At 46.7% G+C, this 17,135-nt stretch overlaps 1 protein-coding gene across 3 annotated transcripts in view; it reads left to right on the forward strand.

The window, feature by feature from the left end:
* LOC115082692 overlaps positions 1-17,135 on the forward strand; it is a 294,549-nt gene that overhangs the window by 18,362 nt on the left and 259,052 nt on the right. For all 3 annotated transcript variants that reach the window (XM_029586885.1, XM_029586886.1, XM_029586887.1), the window contains exon 2: positions 2,991-3,065. In XM_029586885.1, the coding sequence (XP_029442745.1) occupies positions 2,991-3,065 (75 nt within the window). The remainder of the gene's footprint in view (positions 1-2,990; positions 3,066-17,135) is intronic.

Here is a 17,135-nt window from a genome sequence, read left to right on the forward strand (position 1 = left end):
ATTTTTTAAATTAAAAAAGTCACATAAAGACAGATTTGTTACTCATACAACTTAAAGTATGACTCAGGAACACCGGTATCTCTTCATATTATCAAAGAGGCATCTGACTCTTCAGCAAACTAAAGTATTTAGTTTGCTGAAATTTGGGGAAACTAAAGTATTTAGTTTCCCCAAATTTAGGCACAGATGACTGGCTTAGCATGAGCAAATCTTCCCCTCTGTTGTCTAAAGGTTCAGGCTTCCTGAGTTAGCCCTTTGCCACATGCAGAAAACTCCTCGCCTGTAAAACCAATAGGAACCAAGGCAGAGCACAGTCCCTTAGCTGGCTCCCTCCAATACATCAATCTCTCTCTACTTCAAACTCCCAAACTCCCTCTAGTGATTTATGGAGTCACCTTTTATACTCCTTTGATACACACCAGCCCTTTAAGGGATTGACGCTGCTCCCTTAGAAATTTCCACTGCTGGAACATTCCCATATTAAACTATAGTGGGGCCTACTCAGCCCTACATATATGAGAAAAGTCCTGCATTTCTTTACCACGTGAGACCCTGCTCCAGCCTACAATTTCTATGTGAGGAATGAGCTGGAAGTCAGCGATCAACTGTGTAAAAGAACTGGAATGGGAAGACGAGCGTTGCCAATTTTTGAACTAGAACTTTATGATTTAAGGTTGGTAAAAGAAAACATTGTGGAGTTTGTTTCACTGGATTTGATTTTCTGCTTTTCCTTGTGTGGATGTATTGGGAAGTAAAATGATAGATAAATTCTTAAGTTCTATATCAGCCATCATATGTTTTGTTTTTATGTTATTTGCTAACTAGGTGATTGTCTTCTATTTTATCTGATAGGGATTTTGATCCATATTATGAAAAAAAGAAAGGCTATGAACAAATATAAAATAGTTGTACAATAAACCCATACTAGGATTCTGCTGAGCAAACCAGTGCATATTTTCTTCCTGTGGCAGATGTCACAGCAGAACCTTCTGTTTGTCTCGGGGTCCTTTCATCAATATTTCCCTTTATACTTCTTTGTAACCCCCTGGGTGGGACGAATCCTTTGTCTTATACCAAGGGGCACACAGATAAAAGTAAAGAGACAGACCCCTTCTGTACAATCCACCTTTACTGTCTCTCCTTCACCCCACCGGAGAGCTTTACTTTCTGAGACTCGGGATCCCAGTGTGGGGATGAACAATAGTTCTTATACCCTGCTTTATGCAAGATCAGCCCTTTCTCCGTCCTTGGTACACAGCACTGATAATTAACACTGTCTCTGCAGCCAATAAACACACATGAGAAGAATGGTGGTGTCCAACTTCTTTACTGATAGTTGATTAGATGACTGAGTAATATTTACAGGTCCAAATTCATTTCTTAGTTCAAGTCAATAAATAATAAGACAGCAGAAAGATTTCATAATCTTGTGACTCCACTTCATTAGTCCCTACTTTTACTGAAAGCACTTTATTTACACTGAAGTCCTTCTGTTCTCCAGTTTCTTCAGCTTCTATAATTCCTTCGATTGAAATTAGTTCACTCCTTATGCAATTCCATTTAAACCCTCAGCTCTTCCCACTGAAGATGGTTAGAATATACTCCCAATGATTTATCAGAACTTAGTGACAGATTGAATATTCTTCCAGACTCCTCTTTAATTCTTTATCTCCTTATGCAACACCAGGTGGGCACTTCTCACGCCTCTTGTGTAATACTTCAAATAGCAACAACATAGTTTTTATTACCTTTACTTTGTATCCTTTAGTTTCCTTCCTGCAGGTGAACTGCTCTGCATTTTCTATTTCTTTAAGAATAAAGCCTCCAATCTCTCAGTAGTTTAGTTACTGAGTCCCGGGTACCAAGGGCTGTCAGATTCCAGAGGAACAAAAAATAGTCTTTTAACTCAAAATGAGGAAAATAATCAAGCCAGAAGCAGGAAGGGATGAATAAAACTTCCTTGCCTCCAAAATGACAGTTAATTCAAATTTATAATTCCTCTGTCTCAGGTCAATGTCAGGTGTATCCTCTGAAGAAGAGAGAACGCATCAGGTCTATATCCCCATATCCAGCCTTGAATACAGGGACACCCCAATCCACTGCAAGAGCGACTGGCTGTCCAAGGAAATCTTAAAAATGGGCTTAAAAGAGTCCAAAGTTGCTTAAAGGTTGGATAGGCAAGTCAACTGGAGGCTGACCCCTAAATGGGAAAACTTCCTTACTCCTTTCCCATAAATTAGGGAAACATTACACAGCACAAGGTCTCCTTGAGAATCTAACTAAAAATCTACAACCAGTCTGAACAAAAGTTGAAATAAAAATCCACGAGCATAAATGGTGCTCTGGGATGATAAACAGCTAGAACACACCATCTGCTGTTCCCACATGGGCGAGCAAAACCCAAGCCTCTGTCACTAATTTCTATATAGAAGCTCCCCAATCAATTGGTGCACTCCTTTTAGCTAGGGAAAGCAAAGGTTCCCTGCATCTTTTTTGGTACAATTCAAACCTGATATCTATCCATACATTAGAGGGATTTTATGTTCCAGCAGATGGATAAAAAACTTGATTGAATTATGCGCTGGTAAATGGATGGATCATAAAACTTTGGTCTAAATTTAGAAACCTGGAAGCTGAGATTGTGTCATGTATGTTTGTGGACCAAAAGGAGGAAAGTTATCAGAGGAGCGGTCCAATAGATCGCAAACAAGTCTGGTTTTCAGGATTTATTTATGTATTCATCTAATTCATCCTATATAAGGAGCAAGGAGTTGACTTTATCGAGCCAAGGAGCAGAAAGAGTGGTCACTGGACAATTAACTAGAACTCCCAGAGGAGGGATAAGTAGTAATCACTTATGTTTGGGAGTACTTGTTTGAAGAGGAAAGGTTTTAGGGCTTTTCTAAAGAATGTTCTTTCTTGGTGGCATCTGATACTACTGTGAATATTTTTCAGGCAACTGCTAGTGACATTTCTTTCTTAACTTGCAGTGGTCTCTGGATGCAGAAGCCTGGCTTCAAAAGCGAATCTTAAGAATATAAATTTTTCCAATATCAAGAATGATGGTTAGTATATCATCTTTCATGTTTTATATTCCAACACCGGAAATGTACTACTATATTCTAGTTTTACAACTACTGCTATTGTAAGAATTAAAGAACATTAAAATCATGGGAGAGGGTTAACATATTTTTATTTAGAGCTGTGTGGATGGTCAGTACTGGGAGAGGAGGGAGCTGCAACCAGCTGTAATAAGATTGCATTAGCAAACCACTGGAGGAGCTCAAGATTTAAGCAGCAACGGGTACTGCTTAAATGAAGTGAATTAGTAGAACTATATGTAAATTACTGCAATAGGAAGTTTGATAACGTATATTTGATTGTTTGAGTCTTCATGTTCATCCATTTAACCAGGATGCAAAACCTTTATACCTTTGTGTTGCGCCTAGGCTTGGAATGCTATTTCTAATGATCCAACCTGTATATATATATCTATTTAGCTATGGTAAGATGGTACTGTGATACAGGAGTGCAATTTATAAACAGTTTACCTGTTATGCCATTCAGCTCATGTCTCCTTTTTTCTAATGCTGTTTATCTTATAGATTGCTTTTTAAAAAATGATTATCAAATATAATGAAGTCCTCATTTATTTTAATTTAAATTTATTTGCAGTACTTATATCTTGCAAATTGAAGCACCCAATTCTTCTAAGCAGGTTAGAACAAAAAAAAAGTAACATGCATATGGCATAGATTAAAAAAGCATAAACATCAAACACTACATACATTGTTAGAGAGCAGACAAAAAACTAGAATCAAGAGAAAACAACAATTGAAAGAAATGCAATTTTAGCTTTTTCAAAAAGCATTGTGGCTAAAAGAATTAATTTTGTAGTTTTTAAACAGCTTGCAAACTGATTTTCCAATGCAATAGACAAGAAAGTTAAATGAGGATTCTACTGTATAAGACTATGAGCTAGGTAAAGGATCTCTACCTAAAAGCAAGGGTGTTGAAGAAAGGTAAAGGGCAATTTTCTGGCAATGGGACCTGATGCCAAAAAGTGTTTTCTGAATATAAAGTTTAACACAGTACCGAGTCAGTTTTTAAAGGGTTTAGCTTCCTAACTTTTACTGCCAGTGGAACCACTAGACAGACTAAGCAACCAGCTAGAGCTGCAGAGGTGGATGGGCAGACGAGTGGCAGTGCCAGGACTGTGGCAAACTCACCCCCTTGTTCTTCCCACCCATGCGGCCCGGAAGAGGAAATCCTATAGAATGGGCCAGTGGGGATGGGAAGAAGGTGTAGTTACTGTGGCCAGGCCGAAACAGCAGGAGCAACTTTGGTGAGCTAGAAGAAATGAGCAACGTTGGCTGTAAGGAGCAGTTTCAGCTTCAGTGGGACCACAGTGTTGCGGGCGCAGTCGTCTCAAGCGGGTGGTGAGCCCTTGGGCCACGGCAGGACTCAAAGAGGAGCCTCAAGCCACACCGTGGGAGGTGAGCTGAGCAGGCATGGTGAGCCAGGCGGGTACAGTAGCAGGCAGAAAGGAGTGGAGTCTGACCCTCAGCCGGACCTGCACGCCCATGGCAACCAACACTGGGATGTTGATTGATGAACGGTCCTCCGACTGTTCCCGGCCCTTTCGGACCTGCCACTGGGTACGGCAATGGGCAGCAGGCCGGACAGAGGCGAGGGCAGACAGAGTCCTTTACACTGAAGTCATTGTAGACAAGGCAGGTGCAGACATCGTAGACAAGGCTAGTGCAGACATCGTAGATGAGGGCAGGAAAGAAGACATGGGCACTGTCCCTAAGGGCGCCCTACTCAGCCCACCCACGGGACTGAGTCACGGACCACCCCGTCCCATACGCGCCCTACTCAGCCCAGGAAGGCTGGTCGCGGACCACGCTGGGAACAGGAGAGCGCAGGAAAGGTCCAGTCGAGAAGGAACTCCGATGCCGGGACCAATGACATCCGAAGCCCCGTCGGCTGGCAGGAACAGAAGCTCAAGAGCCCAGGGGACGAATCCCTCCTGTTGGCCACTCCAGGCCCAACAGGCCAGAAGGCACAGGAGCCAGACGAGGACATAGGGCAGAACAACCGGAACTGGAACAGGATCAGGCAGCTTCAGGATCAGACATCAGGAAACACGTCAAGGCAGACATCAGGTAACACGAGGACAAGGAGCCATCCAAACAAAGTAGATCATGGAGGACCTGGATCGAGGAAGAGGTACAGACAACTGTAGCACTCAATCCGAAGCCAAGTTTCAAGTGACGAGAGAGTCCTTATATACTGGAGGTAGTAGGCAACTCCCTGGGAGGAGTTTACCTGGACCGCCCCTCGCTGGTCCTATAAGTAAGGTGGAGAGCTGCGGGCCAGCCCCTAGGGAAACGGGCGTGGCTGGAAACCAGGAAGTCCAAACAGCCAAGCAAGGCACCTCCAGCGCCCTCGCTAGGGGGCGCTGGTGATGTGTGTTTCTCCTTCCCTTCTTTTGTTGTCCCTTTCTCCTTTTACTTTAAGGGGGCAGGGCGGCCTTTGGCCGCCCCCGCCTCCCTCCCTCCCACAATAGAGCCAAGCAAGGCACAGGCAGGCCGCAGGAACAGCTAGGCCTCCAGGCCCTGGAGCAAGTCCTGGATGGAACACAGGCGAGGCCCTGGCTTCGGAGCGGCCTCCGGTGGAAGGTGAGAGACCACCTGTAGCGCAGCAACAGGGGGGATCGTAACACCACAGGGCCAGAAGAAAACAGCAGTGTTGGCCCATTCAAATCTATGGCTGTGCTGAGCAAACAGGTGCATGCAGGGTCTAACTGGTAACTATACAACCAATTCTTGCCTGTGTGACATGGTAGCCTCTTAGGAGCCGAAGCAGGACAAGTTGGCAAGGAGTCTGAACGGAGGTGAAGAATCTTTTTCAGTCTAAAGCTGTCTTCTGGATCAAGAGATTCTGATGTCCTCCCACTGAAAGGTCAGAGCATGTGCAAGAAACTCTATTTGCTCTCTTGCATTTTGAAGAGAGGAGTTGTGCATTCAGAGTGGAAGAAAAGCGCTTAAAAAAGGCATTGGCAATGGCAAAGGGCCTTTTCTCATCTTCTGTGTTGCAGACACTGATCTTCCACTCATCATGGCAGAAACAGAGGCATGGTGGAAGCATTGCTTTCTGTTTTCACTGGGAGCAGAGTAGGAGTGAAGACTGAAGCAGTGTAGTGCCAGTGAAAACTGATTTTTGTTTAGCTGCAGACAGACTAAAGTGAAAAGAAGCACAAATTGGCAGCCTTCTTCGTTTTGTTTCTGACTTTGTGTGTATGTGTGCAAAAGGAGTCAATAAGCAGTGCACTGTATATATATATGTGTGTGTGTGCAACAGAAACATTTTTCACAAATTGTGAGGGATAACCCTAGAATGAGAGAGACAGGGCTTGTGTCACTGCTGCTGCTGCTTCTGCTGCTGCTAACTCTGCTTGGCAAGTTGGCTTTGTGCTTACTAAGCACTGAGGTGAAAGTCTGCGAACTAGCTTGCTTGTGTCCAGGTCCAGTGTGACTGGCTGTGCATTTCGTGCGGAGCCTAACCAGCTGGCAGCTGAAGAAGGAGAGAGCCCCAGTGACAGAGAGAGATACCCTGACTTCCGGGTATGCCTGCGCGCACGCCCACACACATCTTCCGCTTCCTCCCACCCCCAAGTAGAAAGATTGGTGGGCCATACAGCCCGAAGATAGCTGGAGTCGCTCGGGGCCGTGGTGGAGCTCACCTCACTACAGTCCAAAGACAGCACAGGAGGCCCACACAACCATGGTGGAGCTCACCCTATCATGGTCCGATGATAACAGGAGACCATGTGTGTGTGTGTGAGCCTGTATGTATGTGTGAATGAGTGAGAGCCTGTGTACATCTGAGAGCCTGTTTGTGTATTTATTTATTTATTTATTTATTTATTTATTTATAGATAGGATTTTTATATACCGATGAACGTTGGGGACATCTTATCGGTTTACATGAAACAATATATAGCTAACTGAGCTTTACAGAGAAACTTGGAACCAATAAACAAAAAGGAATGAATACATAATATTACTAACAGAGAGATTCATCAATTAACTTACAAAAGGGCATCAGTTTAGAAAAGGGGGAGAAATAAAATACAATAGAGGGAAAGAAGGAAGGAGTTATTTACAGGAAGAATGTGTGGTTAAATAAAGTGAAAAGAAGTTAAATTACAAGTGGCAAAAGGCCCAAGGGAAAGCTGTTATGCAAATGCTTGCTTGAAGAGGCAGGTTTTTAGATTGTGCTTGAATTTATTTGGGCAGGGTTCTTGCCGCAGAAAGGGGGGAGTTTGTTCCAGAGGGCAGGCCCAGCTAAAGATAGTGCCCGAGCTTTAGTGGAGGCAAGTGAGGGGATAATGAGGGTAGCCTTGTGTTGCTGCCTTATCGGTCTGTTTGAATTGTGAAAGATGAGGTGTTCAGAGAACCAATGCATGTCTTGGTTGTGGAGGGCCTTATGGATCAGGGTGAGGGTTTTATAAGATATTCTTTCGGCTACAGGTAGCCAATGCAAGTTTTGGGGGGGATTAAGGAAGGTGAGGGGTTTAAAGTTTTATTTAGGTTCAACGATCGCGATTTCCAACGTATTCAATATAGCTTGAATAAGTTGGAAATCCGATCGTTTTCGCCTCATCACTTTTTTAAGTTAAAAATAAAAAATAAGTTGCGTTTTACATTTAAGTTCAAAACGAATGCACACCCCTACTCTGTATTCGACTGCTTGCCTGTGAGCCCGGGCCTTGTGTTCCTACAAGTGTTTGACCTCGATTGCTGTGCCTGTTCATCCAGGCCTTGTGTCCCTAGGTGAGATTGACCTCTGTCCTCGACTGCTGTGCCTGTTCGTCCAGGCCTTATGTCCCTAGGTGGGATTGACCTCTGTCCTCGACTGCTGTGCCTGTTCATCCAGGCCTTGTGTCTGGATGAACACATGAAATTCACATGACCATGACGGTTTTACATATTAACATTCATAGTTGTAGGACATCACACAAGACAAATGAACATATAAAGCAACAGTGGTTATCAAGAATACAGATAATTGGACCGGGGAGATGACTATACAAGGCAGGGAACCCTGAAGTTTGAAACATTATGGGAAGTTTACCACCTAAAGATGTAGTTGAGATATAGCTTCTGGTACCAGTATCCAGGTTTAATCTAGAACCCACCCTGAGATCAAAAAAAGAGAAAGAGGACAAAATCGACAGACACAAAGAAACAAAATAACATGATGTGGCTGTTATGGATTATCGGTTTAGTGGACCCTTGGGCCGACCTGCAGGAGACTGGGGGAAGATGGACTATAGTCTCTAGAACTAGGCAGGCTGGGAGGCGGATCTCAGGCAGGATGCGGATGACGCTCTTCACCCTGGAAGCTGGAGCTCCCCCGGGAGGAGCCCGTAGGAGCCCAGCCGCTGGGACTTCGGTGAGGCTTCACCCTGGAAGCCGAACTCCCCCGGGAGCAGCCCGTAGAAGCCCGGCCGCTGGGACATAGGCGAAAACTGAAGCGGGATCAAGAACAAGCAGGCTTGAACAATTGAATCAGGCAGGGAACTGAAGCAGGGCTCGGGAACTGGAACCAAGCATGAACTGTAGCAAGACTCGGGTACTGGAACCAGGCAGGAACAGTCACGAGACTCGGGTACTGGAACCAGGCAGGAACTGTAGCAAGACAAGTGAGAACCAGGCTGGAACGTAAGCAAAGTCAAAAGCAGGAACCAGGCTGGAATAGAGCGACTACCAGCAAGTAGAACCACTCCGGGGCATGGAGCAACTGCGAACCGCAAGGTAACCCCGTTGCAAGGCGAAGACAGAGAGTCCGCAGCCGGCTTACATAGGCCGCGGTGTCTGACTTCAGGAAATGGGCGGAGCTCTGAATGGCGGGAACTGGCCTACAAAGGCGTCCTTCTTGCGCGCGTGCGCACCTAGGGACAGGGCATCCACCGAAGGCCTTCTTCTGGCGTTGCCCCCGCAGGGACGCCGCCACGCGGCCGCGAACTCCGCCAGCTGAACCGGGAGCATGTCCTGGAGCATAGAGGTAAGGGCCGGGTCGCGGCACACGTGACCGGGACCGTAACAGTACCTCCCCTCTTACGCCCCCTTTAGCAGGTCCGGGTTTACCTGGGTGATCCTGGTGGAACTGTTGTAGCAAGTCCTTGTCAAGGATATTGCGAGCAGGTTCCCACAAGTTGTCCTCAGGGCCGCAACCCTCCCAGGCGAGCAGGTACTCCCAGCGTTGTTGATGAAAGCGCACATCAAGTACTTCCCGGACTTGGTATGTGGTGTCATCTGGTACAGAGGGATCCAGAAGGTCAGGAGCCCGAGGATGATATCTGGAAAGAACAAGAGGCTTCAACAATGACACGTGGAAGACATTAGGTATGTGCGTGGACGAAGGTAGGCGTAACCAATACGAGACTGCTCCCACTCTCTCGGTGATACAGAACGGTCCACAGAATCTCGGGGCTAGTCTTCGAGAGGGGATCCGTAACTGTAGGTTCTTAGTACTGAGCCAGACGCGATCTCCTGGGAGGAAGACAGGCGCTGGCTGACGATGCTTATCTGCCCATTTCTTGGAGGTCCTGGCTGCCTTATGCAACTTCCCCTGGATAGAAGTCCATAAGGTAAGTAACTGACGAGCTGAAAGCTGCACTGCCAGGAGTGCACTGGGATCTGGCGAAGGCGGGCAAAGTTGTTTCCCATACACAATGAGGAATGGGGAACTTCCAGTAGCGGCATGTGTATGATTGTTGTACGAAAATTCCGCCCACGGAAGTAACTTTGCCCAATTGTGTCATTCATTAACGAATGAGCGAAGAAAAGTCTTTAAAGTCCGGTTGGTGCATTCCGTCTGCCCATTACTTTGGGGGTGGAACACAGACAAGAGGCTGAGTTGCAAGTTGAAATGTTTACATAGTGCCTTCCAATATCGAGCGGTAAACTGTGGCCCTCGATCTGACACTATGTCCTGTGGGAGACCATGGATTCTGAAAATATGCTGAGCGAAGAGGTTGACCAAGTCAGGAGCTGAGGGTAACTTTGGCAGAGGGACAAAATGCGCCATTTTGGAGAACCGATTGACGGTTACCCAAATGACCGAGTTTCCTTCTGACGCTGGGAGGTCCACCACAAAGTCAGTGGAAATATGCGTCCAGGGCTCCACCGGAATGGGCAACGGTTGCAATAAGCCCCTTGGTTTCCCTGTGAGTGGCTTCTGTAAGGCGCAAGTAGGGCATGAGCCCACAAATGCAAGAACGTCTTGTTTCACCATGGGCCACCAGTTATACCGGTTCAGCAGCTCTAAGGTTCCTTCATGGCCGGCATGGCCTCCGGTGAGGGAGTCATGGGCTCAGATAAGGACTGCTCTACAAGAGTGACGTGGGACGACGGTCTCCCCTTGGGGGAACACAGAAGTTGCCGAGAAGCTCAACTTCGTGGGGTCCAGGATGTATTGTGGAGTCTCAGGAGTCTCCTCGACTTCGGTAGAACGCGAGAGAGCATCAACTCGGATGTTCTTAGAACCTGGGCAATAGCGCAGGACAAAGTTAAAGTGGTCGAAGAACAGGGACCACCGAGCCTGTCTCGGATTCAGGCGTTGGGCTTGGCTCAAGAACGCCAAATTCTTGTGGTCGGTGTATATAGTAACTGGATGGTTGGCTCCCTCCAACCACTGTCTCCATTCTTCCAAGGCGAGTTTCATGGCCAGCAACTCTTTATCGCCAATACAATAGTTGCTTTCCACCGGTAAGAACTTTCTAGAGAAGTATGAGCACGGTAGTAGTTGTCCGGACTTTGAATGCTAAGTACAGCCCCAACTGCCACATTGCAAGCGTCAACTTCAACCATGAATGGTCGGTTCGGGTCAGGATGACAAAGGCAGGTCTCTTGCAAAAAGGACCCTCTTGAGATCCTCAAAGGCTTGGCACTTTCTCGGGATCCATTTGGAAGCCGGCTGCTGAAACAACGTAGCCCAGGAACGGCAGGGAAGTCTTCTTGAAGCTACATTTCTCGAGTTTCGCGTACAGACTATGTTCTCTGAGTATCTGGAGCACTTGACGGACAAGCTGACAGTGTGTAGGCAGATCTGGGGAGTAGATTAAGACGTCATCAAGGTAGACAATTACGCAGGTGTTCAGTACGTCCCTTAACACCTCATTCATCAGATGCTGAAACACCGCCGGGGCATTACATAAGCCAAAGGGCATTACAAGGTATTCATAATGCCCATCTCTGGTATTAAAAGCGGTTTTCCAATCGTCTCCGGGACGAATTCTGACCAAGTTGTAAGCACCGTGTAAGTCCAATTTCGTAAATATCTTCGCTCCCTTAAACCTATCGAGGAGCTCCAGGATTAGTGGGAGTGGGTAACGATCCCGCTTGTAATGGAATTAAGCCCTCGATAGTCAATGCACGGCCTCAATGAACTGTCCTTCCTACTGACAAAGAAGAAGCCTGCCCCAGCAGGCGACTTGGACGGGCAGATAAACCCCTTGGCCAGGTTCTCCAATATGTATTTGGACATGGCCCGGGTTTTGGGTAATGACAGAGGATATACCCTACCTCGAGGGGGCATGGTCCCGGGTAACAGGTCGATAGCACAGTCATACAGATGGTGCTGCGGAAGGATCTCCGCCTTGGTCTAGGAGAAGACATCTGTGAAGTCCTCATAAGGTGCTGGAGGACTAAGGGCGGAGTGCAGTAACGGATGTCCTGGAGCCTTAGGAACCCTCAAGCAATTAGCAAGACAAAACATGCTCCACTTGGTAATTTGTAGGGTATCCCACTGGATCGTGGGTGAGTGCTTCTGTAGCCATGGTAACCCTAGCACCACTGGGTGAACGGCCTTCTCCAACACAAGGAAGGCTATCTCCTCTGAATAGATCGCCCCGGTGCGGACAGTGATGGGTACCGTGGACATCATGATAGGACCTGGAAGGAGCGTCCCCTGGATGGAGGTAATTCATAACGGAACCTCCCATCTTTGCGTAGGAATCCCCAACTGGGAGACTAAGTCCTGCAAGATAAAATTACCTCCCGCTCCCGAATCCAGGAAAGCAAGTGTCTCTAGAGACCCTCCAGGGTATTCCAGAGTAATCGGCACAGTACAGTGAGGAGCTGTAGCACAACCTAGGAGGAGCTCCTCTCGACCTCCTAGGTTTTGGCGTTTTCCACATGCTCCTGACAGCGTGCCAAGTAATGGCCCTTCTGGCCACAGTACAGGCAGAGACCCATAGAACGACGACGTTGTCTCTCCTCAGCAGAGAGCGGGGCACGTCCCAGCTGCATAGGTTCGCAGGTGGGCACGTCTGGACAAGGAGTCTTAAGAGAAGACACTGGTCTCGTAGGAACATAAGATGGACTGCGTCGGGTCGGGCGCAACTCCCTGGCCCTCTGTTGTAGGCGGCGGTCAATACGGGCAGCCATATCAATGAAGGCGTTGAGGTCCTCCGGGAGATCACGAGCGGCAAGCTCATCCTTGATACATCCGGATAGCCCCTCCAGGAAGATGGCTTTAAGGCTGCTGTCTTGCCAGCCCACCTCTAGGGCAAGAGTCCGGAACTCCATAGCATAGTCTGCCAAGGAGCAAGCCCCCTGACGGAGCTGCAGCAGTTCAGACGTAGCTGTCGCTAAACAAGCTGGCTCATCAAAAGCCTGTTGGAAGTTCGAGATGAACTGCTGTAAATCCACTAGTGAGGAATCATTATGTTCCCAAATGGGAAAGGCCCACACCAAGGCCATCTCATCTAGCAGGGACAGGATATAGGCTACCTTTACTGTGTCGGTGGGGAACTGCAGGGGCAACAAGGAGAACCGTATGAAACATTGGTTCAGGAAGCCGCGGCAGGTCTTTACATCCCCAGCGTAGCGGGAAGGTGCAGGTAGCTGAGTCACAGAAGTAGCTTGTTCCACAGGTGCTGGCCCAGCCGCAGGCAAAGAGTCAAGGCGAGTAGTAAGTTGTCCCACGGTGGCTGCCAGCGTATCTATGCAGTGCTGCTGCTGTAGCATCTGCTGGGCCATCCCAGGAATGTCCGGGGGACCTGGCACATCCGCTGAGTCCATGGCCTTGCAATCTGTTATGGATTATCGGTTTAGTGGACCCTTGGGCCGACCTGCAGGAGACTGGGGGAAGATGGACTATAGTCTCTAGAACTAGGCAGGCCGGGAGGCGGATCTCAGGCAGGATGCGGACGACGCTCTTCACCCTGGAAGCTGGAGCTCCCCCGGGAGGGAGACCGTAGGAGCCCAGCTGCTGGGACTTAGGCGAGACTGAAGCGGGATCAGGAAACAATCAGGCTTGAACAGTAGAGTCAAGCAGGGAACTGAAGCAGGGCTCGGGAACTGGAACCAAGCATGAACTGTAGCAAGACTCGGGTACTGGAACCAGGCAGGAACAGTAGCAAGACTCGGGTACTGGAACCAGGCAGGAACTGTAGCAAGACTCGGGTACTGGAACCAGGCAGGAACTGTAGAAAGACACGGGTACCGGAACCAGGCAGGAACTGTAGCAAGACAAGCGAGAACCAGAATGGAACGTAAGCAAAGTCAAAGCAAGAACCAGGCTGGAATGGAGCGACTACCAGCAAGTAGAACCACTCCGGGGGAAGGAGCAACTGGGAACCGCAAGGAAACCCTGTTGCAAGGCGAAGACAGAGTCCACGGCCGGCTTACATAGGCCGCGGCGTCTGACGTCAGGAAATGGGCGGAGCTCTGAATGGCGGGAACTGACTTACAAAGGCGTCCTTCTTGCGTGCGCGCGTGCCTAGGGACAGTGCGTCCACCGAAGGCCTTCCTCCGGTGTTGCCCCCGCGGGGACGCCGCAACGCAGGCCGTGAACTCCACCAGCTGAACCGGGAGCAGGTCCAGGAGCACAGAGGTAAGGGCTGGGTCGCGGCACACGCGACGGGACCGTAACAGTGGCACTGGAATAACATAAGGAGAAAGAAGTGGAAAGTCCAGAGCAAGAGGTAAAAAAGATAAAATAGAAAAGTCAAGAAACAAGAAGAGGTAGAAATGTTGATGTAAATGGAAGACAAAATAAAATGAACATAAACACCGTTTTCCTACATTTCTCCATAAACAGAATGAGAGAAAAACTTAGTGATTTGGGCCCTAAATGAAGAAACCTGAATAAAATAATGCCAAATAAAAAAAAGAAGAAGCAGAGAACCCAGAAATAGGAGCATGAGAGAAAGCAAAGGAAAGAGGCGCATTAGACAAGCGAAGATACTGAATAAGGAAAAAGAAAGAGAAATGGAAAGGTTGGAACATCGCAATTGTCAGTAAAATATCTATGTATTTATTACAGTCTTAACAGCAGGGGCAGAGGGTGAGTGAGATGCAGGACCAGGGAGGAGTAATAGTTCTTGGGTTTCGCATATCTTTAATGAAGTGCAGAAGAAGGTGCAGAAAATTAAGAAATGGATGTGGATGAAATGAAGGGGATGGAAACAAAAATCTAGGGCCCCTCTCCTCTCTCTTCTTCCAAGTGTCCCTATATGCAACCACCTCCCCTCCCCCCCTTAACAAGAGGGTCACACTTCTAATCACTGCTCAGCACTGTTGCAGGGTCGGGGACACGGATTCTTTGATGGGGGCAGGATTTACTTGTAGAGCTTTAAAAAGGATCACACTCAAAAGCTACCAGTCCATAGTCCAAGTATTGTGTTAGAACATAAGAAGATAAGTTATGCCATACTGGGTCAGACCAAGGGTCCATCAATCCCAGTATCCTACATGGCACACACACAATGTACGCCCGATTTTATAACATGCTCGCGCATGCATGCCTCTGACCCCGCCCCACCCCTTTTTTGCAAGCCCCGGGACTTACATGCATCCCGGGGCTTTAGGCCCGGCGCACGTAAGCCCAGTTATGCACGTAAATCTTTTAAAATCCGGCCCTAAATGAATAGATCCCAAGCTACTAACCCTTATTGATTAAAGCAGACTTCTGCTGTAAGAACTTATCCAACATTTTTCTGTTCCAAAAAGAAAATACTGATCAAATCAAAATGTTCAGCAGGTACAAAACTAGACACCGTCCAAATTACAAAAATCAAAACAGGAAACAATTTTTAAATTAAAAAAGTCACATAAAGACAGATTTGTTACTCATACAACTTAAAGTATGACTCCGGAACACGGTATCTCTTCATATTATCAAAGAGGCATCTGACTTCAGCAACCTAAAGCTGATTTGTAGAGAATTCCTTTGTTTTTCCCCAAATTTAGGCACAGATGGACTGGCGTAGCATGAGCAAATCTTCCCCTCCTGTTTGTCTAAAGGTTCAGGCTTCCTGAGTTAGCCCTTTGCACATGCAGAAAACTCCTCGCCTGTAAAACCAATAGGAACCAAGGCAGGCACAGTCCCTTAGCTGGCTCCCTCCAATACATCAATCTCTTCTCTACTTCAAACTCCAAAACTCCCTCTAGTGATTATGGAGTCCACCTTTCTACTCCTTTGATACACACCTGCCCTTTAAGGGATTGACGCTGCTCCCTAGAATTTCCACTGCTGGAACATTCCCATATTAAACTATAGTGGGGCCTACTCAGCCCTACATATATGAGAAAAGTCCTGCATTTCTTTACCACGTGAGACCCTGCTCCGCCTACAATTCTATGTGAGGAATGAGCTGGAAGTCAGCGATCAACTGTGTAAAAGAACTGGAATGGGAAGACGAGCGTTGCCAATTTTTGAACTAGAACTTTATGATTTAAGGTTGGTTAAAAGAAAACAGTGTGGAGTTTGTTTCAATGGATTTTGATTTTCTGCTTTTCCTTGTGTGGATGTATTGGGACGTAAATGATAGATTAAAGTCTTAAGTTCTATATCAGCCATCATATGTTTTGTTTTTATGTTATTTGCTAACTAGGTGATTGTCTTCTATTTTATCTGCTAGGGATTTTGATCCATATTATGAAAAAAACGAAAGGCTAGAACAAATATAAAATAGTTGTACAATAAACCCATACTAGGATTCTGCTGAGCAAACCAGTGCATATTTTCTTCCTGTGGCAGATGTCACAGCAGAACCTTCTGTTGTCTCGGGGTCCTTCATCAATATTTCCCTGTATACGTCTTTGTAACCCCCCTGGTGGGGACGAATCCTTTGTCTTATACCAAGGGCACACAGATAAAGTAAGAGACAGACCCCTTCTGTACAATCCACCTTTACGGTCTCTCCTTCACCCCACCGGAGGAGCTTTACTTGCGAGACTCGGGATCCCAGTGTGGGGGATGAAACAATAGTTCTTATACCCTGCTTTATGCAAGATCAGCCCTTTCTCCGTCCTTGGTACCAGCACTGATCATTAACCTGTCTCTGCAGCCAATAAACACACATGAGAGAAGAATGGTGGTGTCCAACTTCTTTACTGATAGTGTGATTAGATGACTGAGTAATATTTACAGGTCCAAATTCATTCTTAGTTCAAGTCAATAAATAATAGACAGCAGAAAGATTTCATAATCTTGTGACTCCACTTCAGTAGTCCCTACTTTTACTGAAAGCACTATTTTACACTGAAGTCCTTCTGTTCTCCAGTTTTCTTCAGCTTCTATAATTCCTTCGATTGAAATAGTTCACATCCTTATGCAATTCCATTTAAAACCCCGCAGCTCTTCCCACTGAAGATGGTTAGAATAGTACTCCCATGATTTATCAGACGTAGTGAAGATTGAATATTCTTCCAGCCTCCGCTTTAATTCTTTATCTCCTTATGCAACACCAGGTGGGCACTTTCTCACGCTCTTGTGTAATACTTCAAATAGCAACAACATAGTTTTATTACCTTTACTTTGTATCCTTTAGTTTCCTGCCTGCAGGTGAACTGCGCTGCATTTTCTATTTCTTTAAGAATAAAAGCCTCCATCTCTCAGTAGTTTAGTTACTGAGTGCCCGGGTACCAAGGGGCTGTCAGATTCCCAGAGGACAAAAATAGTCTTTTAACTCAAAATGAGGAAAAATAATCAAGCCAGAAGCGAAGGGATGAATAAAACTTCCTTGCCTCCAAAAATGACAGTTAATTCAAATTTATAATTCCTCTGTCTCAGGTCCATGTAGGTGTATCCTCTGAAGAAGAGAGAACGCATCA

The sequence above is a fragment of the Rhinatrema bivittatum genome, unplaced genomic scaffold, assembly GCF_901001135.1.
Source record: "Rhinatrema bivittatum unplaced genomic scaffold, aRhiBiv1.1, whole genome shotgun sequence".
NCBI classification, from domain to species: Eukaryota; Metazoa; Chordata; class Amphibia; order Gymnophiona; family Rhinatrematidae; genus Rhinatrema; species Rhinatrema bivittatum.